The sequence below is a fragment of the Dermacentor andersoni genome, chromosome 1 (genome assembly GCF_023375885.2).
Source record: "Dermacentor andersoni chromosome 1, qqDerAnde1_hic_scaffold, whole genome shotgun sequence".
Taxonomy (NCBI): Eukaryota; Metazoa; Arthropoda; class Arachnida; order Ixodida; family Ixodidae; genus Dermacentor; species Dermacentor andersoni.
This window is the reverse complement of record NC_092814.1, coordinates 165,115,186-165,133,093: the sequence shown is the minus strand read 5'-3', so window position 1 is coordinate 165,133,093 and position 17,908 is coordinate 165,115,186. Positions and strand designations below refer to the sequence as shown.

General features: G+C 46.7%; 1 protein-coding gene across 1 annotated transcript in view; it reads right to left on the bottom strand.

Annotated features, from left to right (window-relative positions):
* Positions 1-7,510, bottom strand: part of LOC126547329 (sodium/hydrogen exchanger 3-like) — a 221,295-nt gene extending 213,785 nt beyond the window's left edge. The window contains exon 1 of the mRNA XM_050195294.3: positions 6,201-7,510. Coding sequence (XP_050051251.1) covers positions 6,201-6,558 — 358 coding nt within the window. The 5' untranslated portion in view covers positions 6,559-7,510. The remainder of the gene's footprint in view (positions 1-6,200) is intronic.
* Positions 7,511-17,908: the final 10,398 nt, after the last annotated feature.

Sequence of the window (17,908 nt, the reverse complement as noted above, 5' to 3'; positions counted from 1 at the left end):
TATATGTGCTCATAATTTAGCTCTAGTTTCATCATGTAACACACGTTTATAGTGATGCTACAAATGTCTTTGTCTCTGCAATATGCACACCTCTGCTTTTTTTTTTTTTTTAGCCGCGCTTATAGAATCACGGCAGCAGAAGAAAAAGAGCTTCTGACGACCTTGCGCACTACTGAATCAGAAGGACGGAGCAAGCGCAGGGGCTGCCAATTTTGCAAAAATAACTGTCATTGGAGCTACATAAGAGGCAACTTTCGTCGTTACATGTCCGGGCCAATAATTGGCTAGGACAACTGGAGGAAGCAGGGGGAAGTCCTGACTGATCGAACGGCATCTCCGTCTCCCAAGAAAACGTCGCCTCACCTAACTGCCTATCAGCGCTCACCGCGAGCGAAAACAACATTTTGGATAAAAATTATTCCTCAACCACCGGGCGCCGTAAAGCCGCTGGCACTGACCAATGGCGGCTTGTGCCGCAAGATGGCACCGAGGGGAGGCGGCGAGCACGTGTCGCGTCACGTGGGGATGCCGCGGTTTTTTTCCCAAGCTGCGCACCGAGTTACGCCGAGGCAGCAGCAGTAGCCGGCGGGAAGATGTATATAGGAAAACTACACGCGCCTCTCTCCCGTGCGTCGCGGCTTGGACGAGGAAGCGGCAGCGAGCCGCCGTGCTTCTTTCAAGGTAAAAAAGCACTGCAAGAGGCTTTTCTCCATTCAGGGAGGAGAGGGTCCGCGTGCACGTCTTAATCACGCCTTATCGCGCGACCGCAATTGTCGCCAGAGCAATGTGCCCGCGCCGGCACCGCAGCGAGGCCCCGATGGAGCCTGCCCGGCATCCTCGCTCCCGTTATCTGCGCAGAAAATAAAAGCCACCCGCCTCCTCCATCCAGCACGCGAAAGAGAAAACGGCGAGAAAGAGCGCATTCCCTTTGGGAGAACCAAATGGTCTGTTGCGTAAGGCTGAGCCAAATATGCCCTAAACCCATAAAAAGTTGTGACCCCAGTGGCGCCAGTCAGGTGGGCCCCAGGTCTGCCGACCGCGGCCAAGGGGTGGAGGAGATGCCACCTGCTCAGTCAGCGCGTGTCATCGCCCGAGGTGACCCTCGCGAGCTATACGGCACACCTCGCTTTATCAGGACAGTTCCGGGGCGACAGGTGTCAGAGCAGTGCAATGAGAGCTGGACAGGTTAGCCTATACAGCCACACGCCCGGCATACTGCTGTCTCAGAGTGAGAGAGATGAAGAAAACGTACACGCTGACGATATTCGCGAACACGCAAAGCCGTTTCCCGACAAGCGCAGCCGAGTCGAAAGCAGGGCTTCGATCGTGGCGGCGACGCGCAGTCTGCGCTTCTTCAAAGTGCCAACAACGACCGGCCGATCGGGGCATGCATGCGTCAAGAGTCTGGTTCAACGCAAGCGCCAGGTGTAACCGTTCCTGTAGACCTCAGCCCCGCATGGGGAGCGAGTTGTCATATAGTGCCAAGTGTCATGGCTGCTTCTCCCGTACTGATTCTGTCCCGTGTGCTGTCGGCGCGAGTGCTGTTGCATTTCTGTTCAATTCAGTTATAAATGGGTTGCCGTAGGTTGAAGCAGAAAATATACCGCGGCTACTACGTTTCTCTCGGCTTTACAGCGAAAGTAAAAACAGTAAATAAACATTGTTCGTATCGGCAAAAGGGGATGAGCAAGTTGGTACGTTACGGTCGCACTGTCGCATCTTCTGAACATGCCGCTTTCTCAAGCGCCTGACTGCGGCAAAAGTACCGCATACGAATAACTTGAAGAGCTAGGCCAAATGCTGTAAGCTATAGAGCTCACATGGTCCCAAACACATTGCATGGTAAATTTATGGCACTCTCTAATTCCAGTTAACTGGAGGTGGTCCTCTTCTAGGTATTAGTTACCAAGCCCGGTATAGAAGATAAAGAAAAAAAACACGAAAAATTTGAGCCCCCGACCTCGTAGCAACAAAACCCAAAATCTAGCGAAACAGATTTCGATGCTGCGGTACCCGCAGAGCTTCTCATTCTGTAGCATCGGAGCACTTTCAAGGGCAAGGAGGCGTTTCCGTTTCCTGTGGAACCTTTTCGCCAGCCCTCTTGCCAACCACCACGGTGGCTCAGCGACTATGATGTTCTGCTGACGATCACGAGGTCGCTGGTTCGATTCCTGGCAGCGGTGGCCGCATTGCTAGGGCTGTGGTGAAATGCGAATGCATTCGTGTACTTAGATTTGGGTGCACGGCAAGAACGATTAGTTGGTCTAAATCAATCCGGAGCTGTGGCGTCACTCTTAGTCCACAGTGCAGTTCATGAAAGTGAAATCCCAGAATTTATTTACTTAGCCCTCACGCCAGCTTTCGAGCTCAGAAAACCCGGGGCCGAATTCGCGAAGCTTTTAGTTCTCAAGTGATTTATGCCATCAGCTGGCCACCTTCAATAATAATATATCCAGAGGATTGCCTGGAATTTCCTCTTATGAATAATTCTAGCATAACAGGCTTCTGTGAATACGGGTCCTGTGGGGCAAAAAAAAAAAAAATGACCTTTTTCACTTCAGCGAGGACTCCGCTTGAAGACTGGGATGGTGCATTCTTTCTAGAGCCGGAAGAACGTTGGAGCCGAGTAAGAAGACGTGCATGACTGCTATTAACGCAGTTTCTGTTTTCCTCTGAGCCAGTAAGGAATGCACTTGATTGATATCCACATTCTTCACGATCTACCTATAGTCTATTACCGGGGTAAGAAACATTCCCACAGATTACCTCATTAAGCGAACGACACCAGGGCAGAGTACATCGCAACCGAGTGCTATGCCTGCCAGGCTCGTTCTCGAAGCAAAACAGTTGAAATTATGATCTGGAAAGGTGTTGTGAAAGTACTGGCCTTTCACGATCGCCATTTTCCCTGTGAGCCAACGCATCACGGACTTCAACGCATCCATAAAGCCTACTTAATTGTCATATATGCGTGTAAATAATAGAAAAAGAAAACGTCAATAGGGAGAATAACTATAGGGAGAAAACGTCAATAGGGAGAAGAACGAGAACTATAGGGAGAAGTGCCAGAACTGCGTTTTCCTTTGTATGCTATATGCACCGTAGCCGCAAACGACCGCTTAGTCCTCGTGTGACCGTATAGCAGATTTTATGTTTTGAGAAGTTAGGCGCTCGTCCAACAGCCAGGCCGTCTCGGTAACGACAGGGAAAGCCGAGATGAGGCCAGAAGTCCTTCTTCCCCTGTCATTTCCGAATATCCTCCTCTTACGTAACATATAGGCAAATTAGGCGCTCGATGTCACTCCACAGTCCAACGGCACGCAAAAAGCCGCATGCAATCACATCGGCATCAAACATGACTTAAAGAGCAAGAATGGAACCAAAAATTAAAAGCGAAAAAGACATTGCAAGCAGTGGTGCCGACAATCCCAGGGGGGCAGTTTTCAGAATGTTTTTTTTTCCTCGTTTCCTTCTTTTTCATAGCGTGTCGGGCTCGCAGACCAAAGGGCAGTAATTGTAAACGCACAGTGAAGTTAGACATTATTCCCCTTGGTTGCATTCGTACGCTCCATTGGCGGCAGTGGCTAGATTGGCTGTCGCACGCTTGTTGTTCCTTCCTTGGAAGGGGAAATAATTTAGAGGAGCTCCTCCGCGCACCCCACCGTTATCTGCGCGGTCTGAGAGCAGTGATTCTTGCGCAGAGACCCCCCCCCCATCTCGGTTATTCTCAGGTTCCTTTCGCGCCCGGTGGGAGAGTGATATGCGGCGCTGCTTTCCTTTCGTCGCCCACACCGCGGCGAGCAGCCAGCGGCACCCCCCCCCCTCTATTTCGTACCGCCCACGCCGGCCCACTGTCATCGCCACAGCGCCTTAGAATAGCAACCTCCGCGCAGGCAGACAAAGCGACTTCACCGTTTCGCACGAGGGGCACCTTATTTGCTTGTTCGCTTCCTGCTCGGCATAACATAAGCTCGTGCGAAAGACAGACAATCAAATGGAGATGATGTAAATGAGCCGAAAAGACGTGGACAATTGCTAAAGACGAGACACACACCTGTGTCTCGTCTTGACCTATCCGCCGCGTCTTTTAAGCGCTGATAAAAACGACGTACAGCGCGAAGGACAAGGACTGCGAGAGACGACAAACACTGCGCTGTTTGTCGCAGCGTTTGTCGCCTGTCGCAGTCTTTGTCCTTGGCGCTGTATGTCGTTCTAATCATGAATTACCAACTAGCCCAAGCAACCACCCTAGTTCACTTTTAAGCGCATTTATGTCATCGTCACGTCAGATCAACTCGCCCGACTAGGTGTACTATCAGATGGAGATGACCTCAAATTGACAAGTAGTACCCCACCACACTCGCGCAACCAATCTGTGCACGTGCGTGCGTGCGTGTGGGTGGGTGTGCTTTGCGTGGTTCAGCACAAAGACATTGTCATCCGGGATCGACAAAATGAGAGCCGCAAATGAGAAATAGCGCCACATTCAATAACGAAGACAGCTTAGCTAAACGAAATACTCCGGACTACAAGAGCGACCGCTTCGCAAACCAGAGATCAATTTATTCGATATCTCTCCGTTTACGCACTAATTTAGCAGAGGCGCTCGAAACACGAGATGGAAGTCTATCATCAACCACTCTTGACCCAGATCGAGAGTAACAACATATGACCTCCAAATGTCGCTTTGGTATGCGATGTTCGTTACGGGAAAAAAAAATAAAATCAAATAAAAAGAAAATATAGGTGAAAAGCCCGATCCAAATTTACTGGCTTCGCCTTTCCTTTATATGTCCCAGCTGGATAATGAACAGCTCGCTCACGGCTTTCTCGGCCATTCTTCTAAGTCTGCATTCACTGCTTCCGCGCAGAGTGCGCTCGCGTTAATTTAAATGCCACTTGTGTCAGAGCCACAAAAAAATTGAAGGAGAAATGAAAATACTTTCCGTGAGTAGGCTGGCGTATAGCAGCCGCTCACATGGGGCAGCCTTACGTCAGCCACAGCATAATTAATTAGCAGCAGTTTCGAACTTAAATCAGGTCTGATGTGAGGCTTTCTGAAGGACCCTTGCACGAGCAAGTGCCTATGCTACAAATAACCGCAAAGGCCGCACGGTAATGACATAAAGAGAATAAAAAGCAGAAAAAAAGAGAAGATAAAACGATTGGACTAAGCCCACGCAAAGGTTCGCAGTAGAACCTTTACGTGCGCAAGTCGCGACAGACACTGAGAGTCACTCTCAGGACCGACGCAGTCACAGAGCACAAAGCCTTGCAAAGGTGACGTTACTTTGCATAGTGAACTCTGTGAAATATGTAATGTGTCCTGTTATTTATATATGCTTACCTTCATTCTTGAAGTGTTTCAAAAGCAGCACAGTAATTGACTTATTCTCTAATCGCAGCCTTAAGAAGAAAAAAATAAACACAAAAATTAAGGAAACAAAAATCAAATTCTCGTACTAAAATAGGTCAGGAGGGCATTTTCTTTGTTTAGTATTCTTATCATCTTAGAATCACCAAGCAGCATCTCTTTAAAAAACATTGCGACTCTCTTTCAAGGTGAATCAATATTACGCAGGAAATACTTGACTGTCTGCAAAAAAATGAAAACAGAATGTACTGAAGAAAGAAAAAGACGTAAAGAATGGGAGACGTTTCCGAAGATTACGCTTTTAATTTTCTGCGAACAATAACACTAGGGAAGATAGATTAGCAGTCGTTTGCTGGTTAGCCACAGGCTACCTTTGTAGTTACCTACATTAAACCTTGTACTTTTTGCTTAAATGAGTTTCGAATAAGTATTTTCTTTTTCTGCTAGTCAAAGTGCGCAGCATGCACCAGACGCAGCAAAAGATTTCTTCTGAAAATGCTGTCAACGTCTCCATTCATGAGGTAGACAATGTTAACTAGCCTTATAAACTCGAACACGAAGCAACCTACGCACTCGGTACATTGATTGTTGAAAGTGTCACGAGGGTAAAAACACAGGCACACACAAAAATCGAGAACTATAGGGAGAAGTGCCAGAACTGCGCTTTCCTTTGTATGCTATATGCACCGTAGCCGCAAACGACCGCTTAGTCCTCGTGTGACCGCATGTCCCAATTCTCAACGGAGTGTGGGACACGCACTGTCGCATTGCCGTCATAGTGGCACCACAGCCTGTATACAAGTTGATATATAGGAGACACACTCACCTATTTTGGCGAATCCAGCGATGATTATCCACACCGATATAATGAACGGTGTGGCGACGTGGTGAAAGTCCACCTTGGCAACCTGGAAGCGCTTGGGCGGCCCGTCACGCTCACCGTTGCCGTGGTGTCCGGCGGAGATCGCGTGTCCGCCGCCGAGTCCGTGGTGGTGGATGGGCGACACGATCACGTCGTCCGTGCTCGCCGTGTGGTCGTCGGGGTCCGGCGGCACGGCCTCGTGGTGTCCACGCGACGCACTGTCCACCACGGGCGCCCGCGCCTCGTCGGCGCCGCATGTCCACGAAAGCGCGGCAAGCACCGCGATCCACGTCCACAGGGTGCGTTGTCGCCACAGCAGCATCGCGACACTGTCTCGCTTATTTCCTCCTTTTCAGCACGCGCCTGTAAATTACGAGATCGCGGAGGGAGCTACCATCGTCCAGGAAAGCGCCGCGGCGGGATTATAGGCGCAGCATGCCGCGCCGGCGGCGGAAAGCGGCCACCATCGTCGTGAGCGGACACAGCGGCGATGCCGCGTCAAGCGCAAAACAACGGCTTGTCGTCTGCTTGACGCGGAGACGACACCTCTGAGAGTCCGGCAGCTTCCAGCTGGGAAAGCGGAAGCGGAACGACGACGACTTCTGCTTTGTGCTGGGCTTTCCTACGCTCTTGGCGGCAAGCCCCTAGAAGATCACTTTACTCACGTGGCGGTACTAAAAAAATGCAGAGCGCGTGAAGTGAAAAAAAAAAAAAGAAAAAAAGAACGGGTGTGTGTCTCTTCCTGCTACTGCCACGAATCGGAAAGTGGAGCGGCACAAGCGAAATATATTGCTCACAACTCGGCAGCCAGGCAAGCTCTTCAGAAAAGTCGAAACTAAAAGCAATGCCGTCTGCTAGGCTCCCCTCGTTTTCTTTTCTTGCTCCCGCAACTCTGAGGCCGCCTATCGCGCTTGCTCCAGAAAAGCAGACGCCGCCGAACACTGATGCAGCCGGGCGAGAGAAGCGCGTATATCGCCGGCACGTCAGTTTCGTCCCCGCATCACGGGCAAGAGCATCGCTCTGGCGCCTCACTTAACCCTTTAGCTCACCGCTACTGAAACCGGTGGATCGAGGGAGGCTGAAGTGATGGGTGACAGCGCCTTGTCACTCACGCAGAGTCACCCCAGGTGCGCGCCGCTGTTCGCACTGTCACACACAGCTGAGCAGCCAAGCCGACGACGGGAGCAGCCGGCCACGCCGGCGCAAACAAAACACGCAAGTCCGCTTCCCCGCAGCAGAATGCGGTGGTCCCACACCGACCGACTTCGCGTAGTCTACTGGAGAACTGCAGCCGACCGCGCCGGACGACGACCGCTTTACGCGGTCGAATTCTCTCCACGCCGGCCATTGGTGCGGGAAAAGACCTGACGAAACGGTGACGCCCGCCGACGTCACGCGTCGTAAGCGTGCCGGCGTTCTCTCCATTGGCTGGCAACCACGCCGCGGCACGGGACTGACGCGGAAGCGCGCGGCCAAGAGAAAGGATTCGCGCGGCGCGCGCGCTTCGGTTTTGCAGAAAGTAAAACGGGCGCGAGTTGGGCCTACAGTTAAAACTACGGCTCGTCAACCGCTTTTGTATGCCGCTGCGATGCGCAGCTGAAATGACCACTCCTTGCGTTTTGCTGTGGTTCTAGTAATACCTCACGTCGCTCACAATTGATATAAACCCCGTGTATTGATTGTACGTCATCAGAGAAACCCAAGCCCGCTTTCACCCTTATTTATATAGCTAACAGGGGATGTAACCTAATATAACCGAGAAATATCCTGTTTTCAGCGTGAAAGTACAAGTTGTAAATTTAAAATGACGGAGAGTTAGTAGACTCTAATGCAAGGATATATGAGCGCGTATTGCTGCCTGCTCTACATTGCTATACGCGCGCAAAACAATCAGGATAAATAAAAACATTGTTAAATTCATTTTTCAACTTTCATTTTGCAGCTTCGTAGCTCTACACCAGAGAAAGAAGTAGTTATTACCGTTGTTCGTAATAATGGTAGTACTAGTCATATTAGTATCAAAGACCACAGGCACGTACCCAGGATTTTTTTTCTTTTCTTTTGCAGGGGGCCCAACTCAAGGTAACTTTTCTGTGCAAATGAGTACCTTTACTAGTAAAAATGTGAATAATGCCTACCGTTCACCATAAAGACGCATAATCCCGAAAAAGAGAAATGAAATAAGGTGTATCTGGCAGGTGCCTGGCAGGTGTATCTGGCCTGCGCGATACACCTTTTCTTTGCTTGGCAAACAAGGAACCGCATCAAATGGACTCGTGCAGGAAAGAAGCGCAGGAAGAACACTGCCAAGAACAAGTAAACAAGCGAAAGTGTAAAATGAAGATTTCCAGTAGACTTCTTTTTTAATTAGCTCTGGAAGAAATGTAGAGAAATATATATTTGATGAACATTCACAGTTCTATTGAATCCATCGTTTACTGCTCTACCAAGTTAAGTGCCAAAATTGACTCGTATTGTCATTTGGGAAGTTGCGTAACGATGCGTGGCTGCCAGTCCCGTACAACCGCGTAGATCGCAGGACGCTGCGGTTCTAGACGTACTGCGCCCACCGCGAAAGGTTAGAAAAACACCCACATAAGCATAGCAGAAAAGTGGCTACATCAGGCGGTTAGACTGATAAAGGTAGAAGCGTCATTCGAAACACACGAAATTCTTCTCCCCTTGGCGGCGTTTTCTCCACTTTCTTTTTAAATAAAAAGATGTTGATCCATAAATATTCTCAACAACAACGGTTAAATTTGTTATTTTCGTTGTTCCTTCTTGTTTGACTGCTTACTCGGCTCTCTCCCTTATTAGATCGCTTAATTTCTCAACTCCTTGCGACTCTTGTTTCCAGTGGCCAATTTTGCATGAAAAGTGCTGTACAATTAGGGAAAAACCAGACGAGGTAACGGGTGACATTTATATTGCTTATGGGCTCAACGGTTATTGCAGGGTTTGATGATGGACGCTGTTTTGCATGGTGTTATTTTCTACCTCATCTAACCCATATCACGGGTATATGGTTCCGAGGATCTGCCCGCGTCGCGGCGAGCCGTCACTCGAGAAAATAATGAAGCAAAAGTTAAACGCAACTGGCGTTGTCTCCGGCCACAACTCGTTCCACGAACATACAGCCAGTCTGACTACGGACCGAATCTCTTTCCTGGTCCCTTGAACAGTCTAAACAAAGAAGGTTGAACTAACTAATCAACAGCGATCCGCGTGGCCGTTCCAATAGATGAAGACAACTGAAGGCTTCTCGACTTAAACGCACAGGCACCTAATCGATGAGAAAACTGGCCTTCACAGCCCAGGAGATGCTGATAACTACCGCCATCTAAAAGGAGAGAATAGGGCAGCAAAATGTTGAACGCTGAATAGCTGTCAAGTCTCAAGATTTATCTGGCGGCGCTTCAGGAATGTGTGTGAGAAGTGGTGGCCCGGGTGGGGGGAGGTATGCCGCTTAATTTCGGTGCCCCCCCCCCCACCCCCTTGGTACGTGCCTGAAAGGCCTAATGAATCCTCCTTGGATTATGCAGCAGTCAAACAAACGGAAGATAGCCCAGCAAGCAGAGTGAAAAATTGAAAAAGAAAGAAAAAAATTTCACTGGACGCCCAGGTTTTAGCTTGCTCAACGATGTATGGTTAACTGGTTGGCTGTTTAGATGCTCAAATCCGAAAAGTGAAACCCCGTTGGGTCAAGAATTAGTCATCTTCGGCGCCATATTTCCGGCAACATAGTATCACTGGCTGCCTGGCTATGTTTCAATGGTTTTTCCGACCGTCAGTTGTTCGCACCCATTTTTCCTTTGTAAATTGCCTTTGTAGTTACAAATCATAGTTTTGCACTGTATTTTGGGGTATGCTCGTGCCCTTACTGTATTATCTTCGTTATCTGTTTTACTCTTTTTTGGGTTACATGCAAAATTTTGCTGGTTATGCAAATTACTAGTTTTTTTTTAAATTAATGAATGTATGTAAGGACATTTCGGTGTCTCGTAGAGGTGCCGGCTACGCCTATGCTCCGCCATGCATTAAGAAAATGAACACTCTTGGAATAACAAAGCTACGGCAACGCAAAAGCACTCAAAAACTAGTTCTCGCGAGTAGTTCACAAATCGTGACACAAAAACACAAGTTCACAATCAAAGTTCATAAGCTAAAACACAAGTGCAATGCTATCTGCGATAGAAAAACATGTATATTTTACGAGAATATATCATACACCACAAAACAAAAACGCACAATGAACAACACACGTACAAGCTTGGTCACATATCTGAGATCTATGTTGCCACAAGTCTCGCAAACGTCGATGCATATGTCTGAATGAATGTTCGTATATAACTCTCCTAAGAAGTCCTACATATGACAAACTGTTTTAAATCTCCAAGCATTTTCCGCAATTCTTGGTTCATCAAGAAACTCTAGAAATGCACGTACTGCCCGTAATCGAGATGTTTCTGTTGGCCACGCACCCATGAAGTTCTCAAATTACAGCGGCCTTCTATCAAGTATATGTAATTTTGTTGACAACTTTTCGCAGCAGGTTGAGTATTTGTTCAAGTGCAAGAGAAGGTGCTCTATATCTTCACCGGATTCTTCACAGGAACAAATTTATAGTTTTTTGACCCCCTATATACTGAGAAGCACTTCGTGCATGCTATGCTGAGTCGTGATCTACATATTATTTTTTCTATAGCGACGTTGACATTGGTCGGTATGGTGAACACCATATAGGTGGATCTATCCTAAGTAGTCTTGAACATTGTGCCCTATTGTTAAACCAAGCCTCTCTTGTGATTCGGGCGCAGATTTTGGTAACAGCGCAACGCGCATACCTTTCTGACAAAGGAAGAAGTGAAATTTCATGCTTTTGTGAGCCTTGCGTACTAAAGCCTTTATGTACAGCACCATTCCCTGCAATTCCACAATCACTATAGGTAGCCACTGGAGTGCTATATCATGCTGTTGCTCTTTCGCAATGGCGTAAGCCTTTTGCATCTTGTATACTAAAGCATCATTCGCTGAGCAAAAGCTGATATATTTTATGGGTAGTAGTGATGCTTGAGAATAGCCTAAAACTACCCATTGTCGCGGTTGTCTTTGTGAACATATAAATTTAATTGCAGAGAGAATTGCGTACAGTTCGGCAGTGGTTGATGTAGTACTGAGAAAATTTGTAAGCTGCTTGGTCATCGTAGAATGGAATCAACAACGCTGCGATAGGACTTGGATCAATGCATATTCCGTCTGTATATACTTGAATGCGACCTGATGCTCATTGTAAATGTGTGACAATGTTAGATATTTCGTTTCTATTACCAGAAACTTAGGTTTACAAGAAATGAAAGGTAAATATTTGGAACGTGAAGAAGCCAAAGAAGACGCGAGACGTCTCCTTGCCAATACTGCTTCGTCAGTAGGAGGTTTCCGCGTTGTTCTACAATTTCGTGCGCCTTTGTCCCATCTCGGCTGTTGAGCGCTTGGTAAAGGGCGTGGTTGACGTGTTGAGCGGTTATACTGAGAAATGGTGACGGCACGTCTTCGCATGCCTCAGTGCTTGGATAGAGGCCTGGCGAAAGTCGGCAATAACGAAGAAACTGGCGGATGACTGAGGAGCGCCTAAACATATTCTGGCTAAGAGGCGCTGAAGGATTTCTTCTGAGCTGCGTGATAGGACGCGGGTAGGGCTGGAGTGTAGTGTGCTATCGTTTACCTGATGAGTGCGCTCTGTACACGTGCTAATGACAATGTCGTGCCTGTTCATTGATTACTCGTTTATAACTCGCATGCAAGTATGCAATTAGTTGTGCATATTTTGTATATCCGATAGAGTTCTCTCCTGGTTATTAATTAAGTATCCCTAATGCAGCTTAACACACTTTGGGACACCTGTCTGTATATATATATGTGCAATAATTCCATCTTTCTTGTAATAAGCAATAGTCATAAAATGTAGCTAATAACGCAGGGCGCACAGTTCTCATAAACTCTATCTTCCGTCCTGTTTTCCTCGTTGCGCCTCGCACTTCACTAACAACAGAACAACCGGTTGCTGCTGGGCGCCTTGCAGGGTCGCTTTCCTCATTGTGTTCCCAGATCGCAATTGCGGAGCATAGGTTTAGCGTGTCAACAAAATAGGAAGTGGCTCGATAAGGAAGAAAACGGGAACAGTAAGTTTCACATCAGCAGTGATTGAGATAGACGACAAACTGTTTTGAAATGGATACCTATAAAAGAGAAAGGAGTGTGAAATTTCCGCAATCCTTTAAATATAGGAATCGCGCCATTGGATGCGTTATACCTCAATTCCAAGAAGTGTCCTCGAAAGAGGGATCTGAATAAAGTTATTTCAATCGTTCCATATATAGATCTGCTTTTTCTTTTGTTTTCCTGCACACATCCCAATTACAGGTTGGAAATTATTTTATGTGCAGCGGCTCTCGTTTCTTGTGGTTGTTTGTCTATTGCCCCCCTCTCACGTGCTAGTATGTGCTAGTGTTTGCGTGTGATCAAGCATTCAATGTTTTATTGATATATAATTAAAAAAGAAGTTGGAACCTTTACTGACACCGGCTACTCCTCTTTGCAGGGCAAGCAAAGCTAAAAACACGAGAAGTCCTGAAGAACACCGGAGGTCGACAGTGAAATGTCACGAACATTTGCGAAGTCCCGCACTCGAGCAGAGGAAGGCACAGAAGAGAACGATACTAGGAGATGCGCACACCTTTCGCAGTGGAGTGAAAGTGCAAAAGAGAGTCTGAAAACGCGCACATAAGATGAGAGTTTCACAGGCGACACGGCTGCCGTATACGCTGACATATCTACGTAAACGGACACGTGAACTACACATAAACTGCACATAAACTAAACGTAAGCTACACATATATGACCTCATAAGAAGCCAACAAACACTGACACCAGCTGTCAGTGTTTGCTGGCTTCTGATAATGTGTCTAATAAAATATCGGGCCCCTCGGTTAACCCCCTATCTTCTCGTTTATTACATATATGACCTGTGAGATTTAACGAAAGAATTTATAGTGGGGACAACCACGAACGTTTAGCATGAGCCTAGTGTTTTTATATTCACAAAAGTAGATTCTAAAAACTACAAGGACGCTTTTATGTAGCCACATTGTTGGCCACGGGCCGACTATGTTTCTCGGAGTGAACGGTCGATGGTCTGAAAACCTTAAATCTGCCTTTGTCTTTGCCTCGCAGTATCGCGTCGTGGTTACTCAAGAAGGAGGTGTTGTACATCTTCACAGTATGGCCACAATGGCCCAGCAACGCATTATTGAAATTCCCTGCAATAAGTGACGCGTATACGGGGTGATTACGTTTATGTTTACGGATTAAAAAAAAAAAATCGCCTGTTGCAGATAACATAATTCTAGTCCTTGAGTTTGATTATTCGGAGGAGCGACATTACTTTCACGAGAAATGGAAGCAAATATTCTACTAATTAACAAAAATCATTATTTAATTTCCTGATCCCTTATTTTATGGCCCATACTGTAATTTGCCAATTGTAGCGGTAGAGTTTGCAGGTCGAATCCAATTGGAATGAATTTCCAGATTGACATCAGTTAGGAGATATGCACCATCAAACTCGCCGTGAATATGTACTGTTGTTACACTTAACTTTTTTAACAAACTGCTCTTTTATGCTTTGAAGCAGGAAAACATACTGGAACGCCCATGTATTTCGACCCGCAGTTTAAGAAACAATATCCCGAAACTGGTGTCATCCTGGAAATTTATTTCAAGTGGACACGTCTTGCAAACTCACCGGATACACTACCTAAATTGCAATATGTGCCGTATAGTAATTAATTCGCAAGCTAATTAGTCAAGTTTCTTTGATTAGTTGGATATGTGTTTTGATTTATCATGCTAGTAATGTCCGCCTCTTCGAATAATCCAGCTCAAGGAGAAGAATCATGCTATCTGCCACGGGTGGTTTTAAAAAAATTCCGTAAAACTTAAAAATGATCACCCCGTATATGCTGTGCCAGGTCGCAGACGGTGCTATAAAGTTACAAAGTCTGTATCGTCGCTTAACTTTGGGAGAATGGACAATTGAATGTAAGGGACTATGAGGAATAAGTGTGAGCTTTTTGATTTCTGATCGAACCAGGTATTTGTGCTAAGTCGACAACAGGCTATATATATATATATATATATATATATATATATATATATATCATCATCATCAGCCTAGTTACGCCCACTGCAGGGCAAAGGCCTCTCCCATACTTCTCCAACTACCCCGGTCATGTACTAATTGTGGCCATGTTGTCCCTGCAAACGTCTTAATGTCATCTGCCCACCTAACTCTCTGCCGCCCCCTGCTACGCTTCCCTTCTCTTGGAATCCAGTCCGTAGCTCTTAGGGACCATCGGTTATCTTCCCTCCTCATTACATGTCCGGCCCATGCCCATTTCTTTTTCTTGATTTCAACTAAGATGTCGTTTACCCGCGTTTGTTGCCTCACCCAATCTGCTCTTTTCTTATCCCTTAACGTTACACCCATCATTCTTCTTTCCATAGCTCGTTGCGTCGTTCTCAATTTCAGCAGAACCCTTTTCGTAAGCCTCCAGGTTTCTGCCCCATATGTGAGTACTGGTAACACACAGCTGTTGTACACTTTCCTTTTGAGGGATAGTGGCAACCTACTGTTCATGATTTGAGAATGCCTGCCAAACGCACCCCAACCCATTCTTATTCTTCTGGTTATTTCAGTCTCATGATCCGGATCCGTGGTCACTACCTGCCCTAAGTAGATGTATTCCCTTACCACTTCCAGTGTTTCGCTACCTATCGTAAACTGCTGTTCTCTTCCGAGACTGTTAAACAGTACTTTAGTTTTCTGCAGATTAATTTTCAGACCCACCCTTCTGCTTTGCCTCTCCAGGTCAGTGAGCATGCATTGCAATTGGTCTCCTGAGTTACTAAGCAAGGCAATATCATCCGCGAATCGCAAGTTGCTAAGGTATTCTCCATCGACTTTTATCCCCAATTCTTCCCACTCCAGGCCTCTGAATACCTCCTGTAAACATGCTGTGAATAGCATTGGAGATATCGTATCTCCCTGTCTGACGCCTTTCTTTATAGGGATTTTGTTGCTTTCTTTGTGGAGGACTACGGTGGCTGTGGAGCCGCTATAGATATCTTCCAGTATTTTTACATATGGCTCATCTACACCCTGATTCCGTAATGCCTCCATGACTGCTGAGGTTTCGACTGAATCAAACGCTTTCTCGTAATCAATGAAAGCTATATATAAGGGTTGGTTATATTCTGCACATTTCTCTATCACTTGATTGATAGTGTGAATATGGTCTATTGTTGAGTAGCCTTTACGGAATCCTGCCTGGTCCTTTGGCTGACAGAAGTCTAAGGTGTTCCTGATTCTATTTGCGATTACCTTAGTAAATACTTTGTAGGCAACGGACAGTAAGCTGATCGGTCTATAATTTTTCAAGTCTTTGGCGTCCCCTTTCTTATGGATTAGGATTATGTTAGCGTTCTTCCAAGATTCCGGTACGCTCGAGGTTATGAGGCATTGCGTATACAGGGTGGCCAGTTTCTCTAGAACAATCTGACCACCATCCTTCAACAAATCTGCTGTTACCTGATCCTCCCCAGCTGCCTTCCCCTTTTGCATAGCTCCTAAGGCTTTCTTTACTTCTTCTGGCGTTACCTGTGGGATTTCGAATTCCTCTAGGCTATTCTCTCTTCTACTATCGTCGTGGGTGCCACTGGTACTGTATAAATCTCTATAGAACTCCTCAGCCACTTGAACTATCTCGTCCATATTAGTAACGATATTGCCGGCTTTGTCTCTTAACGCACACATCTGATTCTTGCCTATTCCTAGTTTCTTCTTCACTGTTTTTAGGCTTCCTCCGTTCCTGAGAGCCTGTTCAATTCTATCCATATTATAGTTCCTGATGTCCGCTGTCTTACGCTTGTTGATTAACTTAGAAAGTTCTGCCAGTTCTATTCTAGCTGTAGGATTAGAGGCTTTCATACATTGGCGTTTCTTGATCAGATCTTTCGTCTCCTGCGATAGCTTACTGGTTTCCTGTCTAACGGCGTTACCACCGACTTCTATTGCGCACTCCTTAATGATGCCCATGAGATTGTCGTTCATTGCTTCAACACTAAGGTCCTCTTCCTGAGTTAAAGCCGAATACCTGTTCTGTAGTTTGATCCGGAATTCCTCTAGTTTCCCTCTTACCGCTAACTCATTGATTGGCTTCTTGTGTACCAGTTTCTTTCGTTCCCTCCTCAAGTCTAGGCTAATTCGAGTTCTTACCATCCTGTGGTCACTGCAGCGTACCTTGCCGAGCACGTCTACATCTTGAATGATGCCAGGGTTCGCGCAGAGTATGAAGTCGATTTCATTTCTAGTCTCACCATTCGGGCTCCTCCACGTCCACTTTCGGCTAACCCGCTTGCGGAAAAAGGTATTCATTATACGCATATTATTCTGTTCTGCAAACTCTACTAATAATTCTCCTCTGCTATTCCTAGAGCCTATGCCATATTCCCCCACTGACTTGTCTCCAGCCTGCTTCTTGCCTACCCTGGCATTGAAGTCGCCCATCAGTATAGTGTATTTTGTTTTGACTTTACCCATCGCCGATTCTACGTCTTCATAAAAGCTTTCGACTTCCTGGTCATCATGACTAGATGTAGGAGCGTAGACCTGAACAACCTTCATTTTGTACCTCTTATTAAGTTTCACAACAAGACATGCCACCCTCTCGTTAATGCTATAGAATTCCTGTATGTTACCAGCTATTTCCTTATTAATCAGGAATCCGACTCCTAGTTCTCGTCTCTCCGCTAAGCCCCGGTAACACAGTACATGCCCGCTTTTTAGCACTGTATATGCTTCTTTTGTCCTCCTAACCTCACTGAGCCCTATTATATCCCATTTACTACCCTCTAATTCCTCCAATAACACTGCTAGACTCGCCTCACTAGATAGCGTTCTAACGTTAAACGTTGCCAGGTTCAGATTCCAGTGGCGGCCTGTCCGGAGCCAGGTATTCTTAGCACCCTCTGCAGCGTCACAGATCTGACCGCCGCCGTGGTCAGTTGCTTCGCGGCTGCTGGGGACTGAGGGCCGGGGTTTGATTGTTGTATTCATATAGGAGGTTGTGGCCAAGTACTGCACCAGGGTGGCCAATCCTGCTCTGGTGAGAGAGTGCGTTACCGGTTCTGGTCACCGGGATCAGGCCGCACTCCAGGCCTGTTTGTGCAATTTTCTCAACACACGTTTTTTTTTTTTTTTGTATTTTCCGGTGGAGAATAGCGCGGCACCGGGATTTGAATCACGGTCCTCTTGCACTGGAGACGGATACTCTACCGTCCCCGTAGGAGTTAAATTAAAAATTAATTTATGGGGTTTTACGTGACAAAACCACTTTCTGATTATGCACGCCGTAGTGGAGGACTCCGAAAATTTCGACCACCTGGGGTTCTTTAACGTGCACCTAATTCTAAGTACACGGGTGTTTTCGCATTTCGCCCCCATCGAAATGCGGCCGCCGTGGTCGGGGTCCGATCCCGCGACCTCGTGCTCAGCAGTCTAACACCATAACCACTGAGCAACCACGGCGGGTCCCGCAGGAGTTGTACGCCTCATT